At 42.3% G+C, this 12,492-nt stretch overlaps 1 protein-coding gene across 5 annotated transcripts in view; it reads left to right on the top strand.

Moving 5' to 3' along the window:
- Positions 1 to 38: 38 nt before the first annotated feature.
- HOOK3 (hook microtubule tethering protein 3) overlaps positions 39 to 12,492 on the top strand; it is an 83,991-nt gene continuing 71,537 nt past the window's right edge. For all 5 annotated transcript variants that reach the window (XM_027899365.1, XM_027899207.1, XM_027899126.1 and 2 more), the window contains exon 1: positions 39 to 158. In XM_027899365.1, coding sequence (XP_027755166.1) covers positions 102 to 158 — 57 coding nt within the window. In that variant the 5' untranslated portion in view covers positions 39 to 101. The remainder of the gene's footprint in view (positions 159 to 12,492) is intronic.

The following is a 12,492-nucleotide window of genomic DNA, read 5'->3' as shown; positions in this document are numbered from 1 at the left end:
CCGGGCCCCGTCAGGCCGCCGTGACGTGTGGGCGCCACCGCCCGGCCCGGGGCGGGGCGGGAGCGGCGGTACCGACCGGGCCGCGGCCCCGCAGCCCCGCCATGTTCAACGTGGAGAGCCTGGAGCGCGCCGAGCTGGGCGAGAGCCTCCTCACCTGGGTGAGTGCCGCGCTCCCCACCCGCGCCGCGCTGGACCGAGCCGGGCCCTCCCGCCCCGCCAGCGCCGCCGCCCCGCTGCGGCGGGAGAGGCGCCGCGCCCCGCAGCCCGCCCCGAGCCGGGCTCTGCGGGGCCCCGGGGGGACCGGCCTCGCCTTGTCCGTGCCCCGTCTTGGCGCTGCGGGGCTGTCGGCGGCGAGGCCCCGCTCCGCCCGGGCGCTGCCCCCGCGGCGGGCGAACAAAGAGCCGGGGCCGGCGCGGCCCAAGGAGCGGCCCCGGAGCGGCCGGGCTGGGCGGGCCGGCTGCGGGCCCTGGCTTCGGTCCTGTCCCCGCTCCTGTCCCCGCCCGTGCCGTCCGGGTGTCACTGCCCCACTGTTGTGGCCCACCCACCGCTCTCGGCCCCCGTCTCTGACCAAAAAAACTTGTATTTCCGCCTGCTTGTTTTTCCCGTTTTTAAGCAGGGCTTGAGTGCCGAGAGACGAAATTCCATCGGCGAGGTCGAGGATGATACAGTATAAACCTAATCGGTTGATATTTCTATCCGTGGTGGTGTTCAAGGCCATCTTGGATGGGGCTCTGAGCAACCTGGTCTAGTTGAAAGGTGTCCCTGCCCACGGCAGGGGAGTTGGAACAAGATTATCTTCAATACCCCCTTCCAACCCAAACCATTCTGTGATTCTGTGATTTTATGCTGAGAATTACTTTATCCCGTTTTAATGTTTGGAGCTTGGTTCACAAAACGTCTTCAGGTTACGCTGTCACTCAAAGAGCTGCCAAAATGTGGTGGATGTTTAACTGGGTTTGCAGAGTAACCTGAGCAGGGACTGTAACACAGCCACGAAACTTGTATTTCTGTAGCAGCTGATTTAGTGGTTACTTGTTTCGAACCACTGGGTTTGGTTTTGTGGCAGGTTTGTTTGTTTGATTTTTCCCCCTCTATTAAAAAATTGCCAAGGAAATACCTGTTTATGAAACTCTGCAGTACAGTTGACTGTTCAAGAGAAACAGAGATTTTCAGACATTTGGTCTATGAGACACCAGAGCTGACTGAAGCTCAGATGGTGATGAGTAAGTTCCTGGAGAATGACAGGTTAGGTTTCTCTGTGAAAGTCAAAAAGGTTGAGCAAGGGAAATTCACTAATTGTTAGAGGTGAGCAAGTGGCCTGGACAGTACAGAAGGCAGAGGTTTTGAGGAAGAGTGTGCCCAGTGCTTCATACAAGTCTGGAATAACTAATGGAATTTCTCTTTCCTCCACATTCCTGCCAATTTTTGCATCTTTGTTATGGTTGGCCATTGGTCTTGCTTTTGGTTTTCCATGCTTTCTCTTTCAGATGTTGGGAATGAAAGTCCCAATGTGAGGAATTCGAAGTGCGTCAATACTGGCAAAGAAAGGCTGGGTGAGAGGCTTAGTCTTTGCAATCTGCAGTCCTAAAGCTGCACTGGTCTGTCTGTAGTGATGGTCCACTCAGGTCCTTTTACGCCTCTCAACTTTGCATCCTCTCAGATACTGAGCTAATGAAGAAACTAGCCTCATCTTTTGTGTTCAGCAGGAATAGTAAATCCTCTTAAACAGCTTTAGAATTGGTCAGCATGATTCTGAGATGAATGTGTGAAGTTATGGGTTATTTTTACGGTTTCATTATTTTTTATGTGAATGTAGCTTTGAAACAGACTCAGTAAAAAAAAAATGGTGATTTCAGAGAGGCGACTTCACTTTATTCCAGGATACATGAAACTTGCAAAAGAGGCAGTGAAGTTTTTTTGTTCCTCAGTGAAACTGAATGTTTATAAACAAGATGGCTTTTTTTTTTTTTTTTTTTTTCCTGGCCCTCTCTCAAATCCCATAATGAATCTTGGGAAACCGTTCATTTAGATGGAGAAGTAAAGCTGTTTTAATAGCAGTTTATGCATATCTGGGATGGCCAGCCTGTTCCCATTATACCAGAGAAGCTGGCTGCACCTGAGAACTGGTTTAGCCTCCCAGGCTGCTTGCTTAACATTCGTACAGACATACTTAAACAGGTTTGTCTGTGTTTTGTATAGATAAGGCTTTCCACACGTCTGAGAACCTGTTCAGCCTAAACTAAGTGTTTGCTCAGATGGATATAGGGCGAGATGAAAGTGTTCCACCCTCTGCCAACTCATGGTTTTAATGAAGGAGAATATCGCTCAGGCCTTTTACCTTGCATGCCTGCGATTCCTATGCTGGTATGTTTAAACTTTAGCAGGTTGCTTACCTATGAATATTTTTAAATATTTTGCCAGTGCCCATTTTTGTCATTATGCTCTAGCCTGGAGTGTAATTCCCTTTTTTTTTTTTTTCACCTCTCTTGCAGTATCATCAAATGGGTTCATAAATAATTTTTGTTCAGGGTTTTAAACAGCCAGGTGAGCTTTCGCTTTCTACCACTTAAGCAGGTGACCGTGATGTTACTTTGAGGCAGCCAGGGTAGTGGTGACTTGAGCAAAACTGAATGGAGGCCTGGAGGCCAAATACTGATTTGTCCAAGTTGATATTTACACTTTAGCAGTGTTTCCAGCCTACAGTAATTGCAGAACTATTACTCTACCAAAAATCTCCCAGAAACCTCTTCTGAGACTCTTCTGTGCGCTATGGGATTGTTACAACCAGGGCAGTTTAGAAAAATGTGGCTGTAAGGTAAACCTACAATAAAATTAAAATTGTTTCAGCGAATCTAATAGAGATTTTTTAAACGTTTTTTTCGTTTAAAACTTAAGAATGGTCCACATATGAACATATGGGGTTTTTTGGGCTTTTTGTGTTTTGTTTTGGTTTTTTTTCCCTTTTTGTCCAGTGTCAGGACTGCTCTCAACTCAGATACATACCTAAAGTATTTTTTAAAACATGGGGATCTGTGGCAGTTACACTTTAAAACATCTTTCTGAAATCAGTGTTTTGGCTACAGGCTTTTCCTGTGTAACCTGAGAAATTTTCTTCTTTAGAACTAAGATGTGATACTGAAAAGATTGCTTAACACTGGTATGTAAACAGTGGGATTCCTCAAAGAGGTCACTGCTGAGCGGTTATGAGTAGCAAATTGCTGTGAAGATGTCATGAAACTTCTTTCATTATGATGAATGTCTCTAATTTTGCTGTGTGCTGCCTCCACTGAGCTGTGTCCTGCATGCTTTCTTTCTTTTCAAACTCTCAAGGCCGAATATAGTTTCTATTAAAACTTCTGTGATAAGTGAGAGCTTTGTAAACATTACAAGGCCTCTGTTTTGGCACCTTCCATTTTAAAAGCACTTCAGGCATTTATGTGGTGTGAGTCCTTTGACCTTTCTCCCTTTTTGGCTGAAAAATCTCCTCAGAGCAGTGTATCTCTGCCTTCTGCATGGTGGTCTGTCCCCAGCTGGAAGGACTTGTCTATGTTGGTATGAAATACAGAGACCATGTGAGCAAGTGGTGAAACAGATTTTGATTCCTCAAGAAGGCTGCTTTTAAAGGCTTGGTACGCACCCTTTTCAGAGAGAATCAAATTGCTGGAATTTAGTGGGAAAGCTGTTTGCTCCTACTGTCCAGTTATGTTCCTTTTAGATTATGTGGCTCTTGATCCTGTGCATCTATGTTTTTAAATACTCTTCCGGTTTCTTGTAGATGTCAAGATCGTAGGTGACTTGCTAAGCCTTTTTAAATTCTTTCTTCTTCCAGTCCTTGATCACTGACCACAGAGTTGTAGGGTTTCATTTTCTTTTCATGATATGATTGCATCAGCATCTCTTGCCTCTTGGAAAAAAAGAAAAAATCCAATTTCAGGAGTGTTTGATTGTGCTCATGATGACAGCGAGTCAAGGGGACAGAGTTCTCTTTGAATTATGTTGCTGTTTAGACTGAAGCAAAAAAAAACCTGAGCTTGTCAGCAGCCATGGGTTATGGGTTGAGGAACCTGGCAGATCACAGCCCCTGTAACTGATGTGAAGGACTAGTAGACTGAGCAACCTTTTTTTTTTTTTTTTATTTTTTATGACCTCTCACTAATATGGTAAAGAATTTATTGCTCCACCCTTTAAAGGGATAGTTGTCTGAGACAGTGATATTCTGAGTGTAACATTCACTGTGCTTGAAGGCGCTGGAGTGTCTATCACCATTATTGGGTTATAGGGATTTTTTTTTTGACCTCTTGCCAAGAGGTCAAGCAAAAGCAGAGGAACTTTTCTTCAAGATTATATTGTAAAGCAAGTGATAGGAGGCTGCTAACATATGAATACAATAATTAAAGATAATTAAGATAAAGTTTGTGTGTGTTCCTCCCTATTCCCCCATATTTTAAAAGGCAATAAGAGGAAGGAAGGCTGAATGCAGAATTCAGAGGTGCAGGTATTATTTGTCATGTGCATTTTGACACAGTGTTAGATTTTTGTTCTTTGGGGCCTTGTCCCAAATTCTGCCTTTTTTCAATTTTCTGCTTTCTGAAGAGCTGTTCTATATGGTAGTACATTTATAGCAATTGCAAGTTCTCTGGAGAAATAAACATTTAGATATGATTTAGTATGTGCTCAATTTCAGCTCCCAGTTCTGCCCCCTCATTTTTTGGTGAGGGGTTGCTTAGAGAAGAACCAGACTTTGCTGCTGGGAACTGTGAACCTTAAACAGTGTAAAGGAAACAACTTTTCTGTTATCTTGTTAATCTTGAGGTGGGAGGTGCAGAGGAAAATCTGTTTCTGTCTTTTCTGAAGTACTTAAACAGTTATTTCAGAGAGATGAAGTCAAACTGAATTTTGCACAATTGTCTGTCTTAATTGTGAGGCCACTCTTGAGGCTCTTGAACTGGAAGATAATGTTCTGTTATCTGTTCTTCCTCGAACATCAGGAACTTTTGCTGCAATGTGTTTGACTTCTATAAAGCAAATCAGACTTTCAAGTTGAGTCGTGAGCCTCTCCTCTCTCCCCTGCACTTGCTGCTCTCTGCTTTCTTGCCTGACTCTTGAGTACTGTGATTATTTAGAAAGACTTGCCTAGATTCAGTTGGCTAAGTGCCTCCAGCTTCGGAGCCCAAATCTGGGGTTGTTTAATCAATTTAATTTGCAAGTCCTAGTGATTAATTAAAGAAAAAAAACCCCAAACAACGAGGTTGTTTGCCACACGACAAACTACGCTAGCACAAGGTTAAGGCAGGAATGCATGGCTGGAAGTGAGGGGAAGAGGGTAGTAATGTCCTTGTGGCTTTTGTTGCCAACAGGCTGGCAGGACCTGCCACACAGGAAAGGGAAAGGGATTAACTCCTTCCCCAAACTGCTGGTAGTGGTTTCCTGCCCTGCAGAGTATGCATGTGTTGTTCTTCTTGTTCCCTTACTTTGCCATACGTGACTAAAGTCATTCCTGTGAGTTACTTCGTACTTCTCATTCAGGGCAGGGAACAAAGAGACAGCGTGGAAAAGAGGAGAGAAGGGTTTTGGTGGAGGGAAAAACTTGTCTACGGTTAAAGGCGGGGGAGTCCGGCCAGCACTCCCCTCCTGCCTGTGGCAGGCAAAAGCTTCTGAATGAATACAAAGCTGGAGTTGTGTTTCAGTGGACTGGCTGGGGCCGCAGAGGGATGGGAACTTTTCAAAGGGAGAGCACACAGGAAGTGTTTTTGAGTGGTGCAGGTAGTGGAGCAAGTATTGCACAAGAAGATGCATTGTGAATCTGGCGATAACGTGCTTCAGCCCTTGAATTCTTAGGGCTCTTTCATGCTTTTTAGCTGCAAGCCTCTTTGCAACTGTATACCACACTGAAAATGAAGTGCTTTGTGTTCTCTCTGAAGTCCTGTTGACTGTTTGGAGCTAAAGCTCTCAGAGTAGCTAAGTTAAGGTACTTAAACTAAACAACAAGTGCATATTTATGGCCCATATGATTTGTGTCTTGGGGACAATAGATCTGGGAAATGAGCATCTGTGTTTTATTCATTGCAGAGTTGCAAAGCAGTAAATGAGTTACAGCCTTTCCTACATCCCAGGATTACATAAGATAAACCTTTGAGTGAACTTGTTTGCCATGGCAGCAAGGTATCCATAGTTTTACTTCAGTATAGGAGTAAGTAGAAGGAAGTGTGTGATTAACTGCAACAGACTTTATATGGAGAGTTTTTTGTTGCTTAGTTAGGGGTTTTTTTGAGTTTTTATTAATTCTACCGCCCCTTTAGTGGCTAGGGAGAAAACAAAAATACAAACAGCAGGACTTGATCACTCTGGCATGGTTTAGATGATTTTATTTTATGGACCATGTCAAAAAATGGCTGCCTTTTTACGTCATGGCTAATACCTTTTTAAGGGATCATGGAATTTGGTCTGAAACATCTTGTTCTGCGTACTTAAACATCTCCATGAAGTTCAGGAAAATGTTTGTTGAAATATAAATAAGGAGAAGGAGAAGACTTGAACTGCAAGATATACTGTTTTTAGCGGTGTGCTGTACGTCTGCGTTACCAGTTCTAAAATCTGTTAAGTCTGAAATTTCTTATCCTGATGAAGACTTAGTGCCAGCTCTCTCTGGGAGAGATCTGAATCCTATCTTTTAGTTGCTAAATCATTCTAAATCTTGTGATCCTATGAGAGCCTGTGTTTCCACACCGATCAGGAAGTTTGTGCAGATGGTATTTAAGTAGAACTTAGTGCTTCTGGATTCATCTTTTTTACCTTTGGGGTAGAGCTCTTTATTTCACTTGTCAATAGAGATAGTATTTCTCTTCTGAATTGTATCTGCAAGAGGGTGATGTCGTGGGCTTTAAATAGTTGTTATTCTTCTGTATTTTGCAATTTTTTGGTGTTGTTGTTGAAGTAATATTAGAAACATGTATAAATTTGGGAAGTTTCTCTAGCTTGCTGCTAGCCAAGAAGTTAATGGACTTTACTTGGTCTTATGCCATCACACAGAAGCTGTACCTTGAAACTGCCTGTCCTTTAGTTTAGTATGGATCAATCTGGGCACATTTGCCTGGTGCTATACAGGTTTCTAGTAGCCTAGCAGTCTTCACTGAGAATAAAAAGAGTTTTGCTCTTCTGTTCGTTGAGCACTGTTCTGCTATTTGCATTGAACACCTGCTTTTAGAGAACAGTTTCATTATCCTCCTTTGGTGAAACTTCATGCATCCCAGTTCTATTTGTTGGATTATCTTCTAGGTTTCTGTGAATCAGAATACTGAAGACAGAAGATATGTTTAATGTTACATCGTTTTAAGTGTGTTATTTCATCATGTCTGGGTAGTAGGGATGGGAATTTTTGTACCCTGATTAGCAGGTTCCTGTAAACCCTACCATTTGTGGTTTTTCGTTTTTTTGTGTTCCATGAGAAGATGTTCCTAGTCTTAAAAGGCTCTTCTGGGGCTTTCTAAAGTTCATTGGTGCTTGGTGGAGGGTGAATATATGTATCCTACAAGTGTAGGTGCAATGAAGTAATGTTTGGCAATTTTGCACTTTATTAGCTTGTATTTTAAGAACAAAAGAGAAAACATCAACTGGTAAATACTTCTTTCAAATAAAACATGATTAAATAGAAGGAAGCTTGAAAAGAACTGTTGGTTTATGCTACTCTGTTAGGCCTTCCTATTAGGCATTATATTTTCCTTCTATCTTCATTGCAAACGCTGTGTAGAATTCTTTTTCATCAGATGGCTCCTCTGGCTTTCAACTGAAAACAGGAATACATTCATTTTCATCCCAGGAGCTGGAAGGTTAGCTTGTCTTCTCATGAATGTTTCTGAAATGGTTAAACCAAGTACCACTCAGACTTGAGACTCTGTTCATTGTATCGTAATAATTTGTCATACTTGAACACTCCAGTTAGCAGCAATTTAGTGGCAATGCCAAGATAGTGCAGTAGCAACTGGTTTACGCTGTCGTGGCTCTCTCATCTCCTAAGTCCTTTAGTCAGTAAGCTTTAGTCAGGTATGTATTCTGCTTTTTGCACTGTGTTTCTGCAAGGGAAATATTTAATCTTTGAAGAAGCTGCACCCTGAATGAAGTGTTTTAATTGAGATATGTCATGGTTTTGAGTGGTTTAGATATTTGGGGTTAAACACAGTATACATAAAATGAGAAGGAAATTAATAAAAAAATTAACATTCAAGTCCTTCCTCCAGAAGTATCCCCTCCCTGGCCAGTAACATAAAACCCTTGCCATTTCATTGCTTGGCTAATTGAGTGCCTACCACTGCAGATGGATTGCAAAGTAATTCTTGAGATTTTAATAATAAAATCTGACAACCTAAAAATCAGTGGAAATATCCAGAAATCCAAATCCTGGAATAAAACTGTTGCTTATTAGAGAATCTGTTTCCCTATTGTTTGTCTCACACAGTCTGCTGTTGTCTTGGAAAAGCATGAAAAAATAGCTTATGCTACGACAATCCAAGCATAAGATTGCAGTGCTACCAACTATAAGGAGAAAAATGGGTGAAGAAAGCTCAAAGCTTATCCAGAAGCACGGGATCTGGTTATAGGATAGGAGTCCAATTCTCATTTGAAAGGTGTGTCTTAATATGAGAATTCGGCATCTGAAGGACAACTGCCTGTGAAGAACAAAATTAGCTTGCCACTGTGGAAAGAACTGATGTTCTGCTTTCCTCCAGGTATTGAAGCCTAGTAAAATTTGTTTTAGTGAGGTTGTTGCAGATGTTGTGGGTAATACAGGGTGAATGTACAAGGATAAAAGTATCCAACCCCCCCCTTTATCTTCTCTGCCAGTTTGCTCTTTCAAGTGTTCTTGCTAATGGTGTGAGTAGTGTTATGCATCCCACCCGGTGAGGCTGGTTCCTTTCTTGTCTCCTTTCACACCCACTTCTCCCTGTCTTATCTTTGTGATCTGTGTCTTCCGTGGTGACACGGTATTGTTCTAGCCTGTACATGGCAGTTAGCACTAAGCTTGCATAGTCAGTTCCAAAACCACAGGAAAATAGTGGATAAATAATTCTGAAGTGTCTTTGACATGGTTTAACCCTGGCTGGCAATTAAGTGACACACGGGGGCTCTCTTATTCCCCCCTGCTCCCGCGCCAGTTGGGACGAGAATTAGAAAGAAAAGGAAAGCCTTGCAAGTTTAGATAAGAACAATTTAATAATTGGAACACCTCCCCCCTTCCCCCCGACAAATAACTAATTGGAAACTGGGTGTTACTGTTTGTTGTGTTTATGCATAAGGTAATCAGTCACACAGTATATTACCTGCTAAGAACCACACAAAATGATTTCAGGTATTATTTCAAAAGAATACTTAAGGAATACCTAAAAGGTTTATTATGCAGCTGCATCAGTAATAAAAACCAAACTGTGTATATAATCACTGTGCAAAGAGAAGGTCTTTTGTTATCTCTTAGTGTTGAGAAGGGAAAGGAGAAGTTTTTTTTTTTCTTTGAGGTAGAAGGGAGTTGCTTTGTTTGTTTGTTTTTTACTTTTTCTTCCCCTCAAGTTTCAGGGGATGCTGGATTCCCCATCACAAGTTTTATCCTAGTTTTCTCCTACTGTCCTTGACAACTGGGTGTTTGTCCAGTTCTCTGACCTTCATATCAAAAGTATTTTTCATGGAATACATTTTTGCATCCTATCCCTAGTAGATAACAAATCCTCACTAGTCATATATGTAATCGGGAACTCAGATTTTCTAAGGTACTGTCTCTTCCTGCAGCAATTATTTAGTCCCCAGTGATAACTACCTTTGCATTCAAAGAGTTACTTGCTGCTCCTTCTTTTAAGCTTTGTAAAAAAAATGCTCATGTTGATGTCTGTGCGGATCAGAGATCTGGATTAATATTTAATAAAATTGAACCCTTTTCTCTCATTACTTGATAGCTGATGGGAAGATGTGAAGGCTTGTTAGAGCAGCTAATGATTGAGCCAAGTGGCTGGGCTTTTTAACTCCCCCCCCTTTTTTTTTTTTTCCCCTGGTCTCTTACAAAATCATATAATGGTTTGTGTTGTAGGGGACCTTTAAAAGTCAAACAGTCCAATCCCTCTTGCCTTGAGTAGGAACATACTGATCTAGATCAGGTTGCTCAGAGCCCAATCCAGGCTTACCAGGGAAAGGTCATCTACCACCTCCCTGGGCAACCTGCTCTAGTGTTTCACCACCCTCATCATAAAGTAATTTTTCCTCATATCTAGTCTGGATTTACGATTTTTCAGTTTAAAACCATTATCCCTTGTCCTGTCTCTACAGGCCCTATTAAAAAGTCTGTTACAGCCTTTCCTTTAAGTGTTGAAAGGCTGAAGTGAGAGCCTCCTGGAGCCTTCTCTGCTCCAGGCTGAACAACCCTAACTGTCTCAGCCTTCCCTCTTTCCTCACGGGAGGGAAGTCCCCTGAGCATTTTTGTTGCTCTCCTCAGGACCTGCTCCAACAGGTCCATGTCTTTCTTGTGCTAAGGTGGGTGGGGTCTCATGAGAGTAGAGTAGAGGGGGAGAATTGCCTCCCTCGACCTGCTGGTCAGAGTTCTTTGGATGAGCCAGTCAGGATATGGTTGGGACGTGGCTGGGTCATGTCCAGCCTCTCATCCACCAGCACCCCCAGGTCCTTCTCGGCAGGGCTGCTCTGGATCCGTTCATCCCTCAGTCTGTGCTGATAACAGGGGTTGCTCCAACCCGGGTGCAGCACTGAGCACCCGGCCTTGTTGAACCTCACGAGGTTCATGTGGGCCCACACCCATGATGTCGTGGCTCCATATAGCGATAGTGGGGAGAAATATACAGGAATCCTGTCAGGGAACGGGAATTAATTGACAGCTTTGTGGAACTCATGATGGGGACCATATTACAAGCACTCAGGAATTAGGAGCAGAGGAGCAGTTCCAGCAGGAAGACGGAGAAGTCTCCCAGAAGGAAACACATCACAATGCGCAGGAAGAGCACTGTTTTAACAGCTGTTACTGAATGGCTGTTTAGAGGGACGCCCACACGCACACAAAAATTTGTCCTCCATTGTCTCCAGAGCTGGACTCTGCTTCTGCATTGCCACGTTGTTATTGTTTTGTCCCTTCTAGAAAATGAACTCTGCTGCTTCTTAGAGTGGGTTAGGATACTGTAGAACTGTCTGAGAATGGTATAGTAAAATTGTAAAGCTGTTTTAGGGAAGGTTTTTTGAAGAAAATTTGTTACTTTCATATCTCTGAAGGACATGATAAGGATATAGCTCTGTTTTTAGGATCTGAATAAATGTTTTGCAGCATGAATTTGACACAATTGAAATATACAAGCAAATAAAATATACTTATTACAAAATTTAAATGTGTGTGAAGAAACAAGTCATATTAGTTTCAGCCTTTCTTTTTGTTCTTTGTTGTCTATGAAAAACATTAATATCTTCAATGGCATAAAAATCCTTGTGCTTTTGGAACATGGACATCATTTCCATCATGGACTATTCATTGGTCAAAGTTGAACTTAATCAGCAAACATACCCTGGGGATTCAGTCTGTTTGGCTCTTCATAGGTATCATTGCTGCATTTTTTCCTAATTGAATGCTAGGTTTTTTTCTTCCAGAGGAAATGAAAGAAGGGAGCATTCACCTTGGTGCCTGTTCTCCAAATAAGTGTTAAATGGCATTGCTAGGGTGCTAACATGACCTTCCAAAGGTATTAGGGGAATATGGCTATTCTGCTCTTGATTTTTTTGAGGGTCCTCTCCTCAGAGAAACACCTGCAAAATTTTCCACTGTTACATGAGTTGTCTTTTTTTGTAAGACACATACATTAAGGGTATTAACTGGGAAATGACTCTGACCACTATTACTATTTCAAATGTCACTAAAGCAGGAACGGTTGTACACTATGTTCAGAAAAAACTTGGTTGATGTATCTGACATTTTTATACTCTGAAGCTGTAAGAGCTCTTGTAGCGTGTCCTGTGTGTGATGCATATGAGCAGTGCTTCCTACAAGTAAGCCCAGGCTTCTCCTAGGAGAAGGATAGTAGCAGAGAGCATTTAGGCAGATACCCTCCAAATAGCATCATCAACATTATTTTCACAGAGCTCATCCACATCATTTAAAATTAATGTTCATTTTAAATAAATTATCAAATAACATAGACCAGTTAAAAATATTGTGCTGAAGTAGACAGACTCTTCTCCTCACCAAGAGAGGAAGGAAGAAAAGGGCTTTGCCTTGTGGTCTGTCACTGTGTTAATAAGACACCCTGGAATATTCAGGGTGAAATGCTCTGAAATATTCAGGGTGAAATGCTCTGAAATATTCAGAACATCAGTAGTACATGGACCCATTAGGGTTTAGCAGCACGGTGTTCTCCTCTTCCATCTGATAACAGGGAATAATTAAGTTTGGAATATATCACTCTGCATTTGATCTTTTGGTTGTGGGGAGCTGATGAGCATTTTGTGTGACCAGTGTTACTT

The sequence above is a fragment of the Empidonax traillii genome, unplaced genomic scaffold, assembly GCF_003031625.1.
Source record: "Empidonax traillii isolate 1590-97213 ecotype Southwest subspecies unplaced genomic scaffold, ASM303162v1 scaffold2:size4533513, whole genome shotgun sequence".
Lineage (NCBI taxonomy): Eukaryota > Metazoa > Chordata > Aves > Passeriformes > Tyrannidae > Empidonax > Empidonax traillii.
This window is presented reverse-complemented; position numbering and strand designations above follow the sequence as displayed.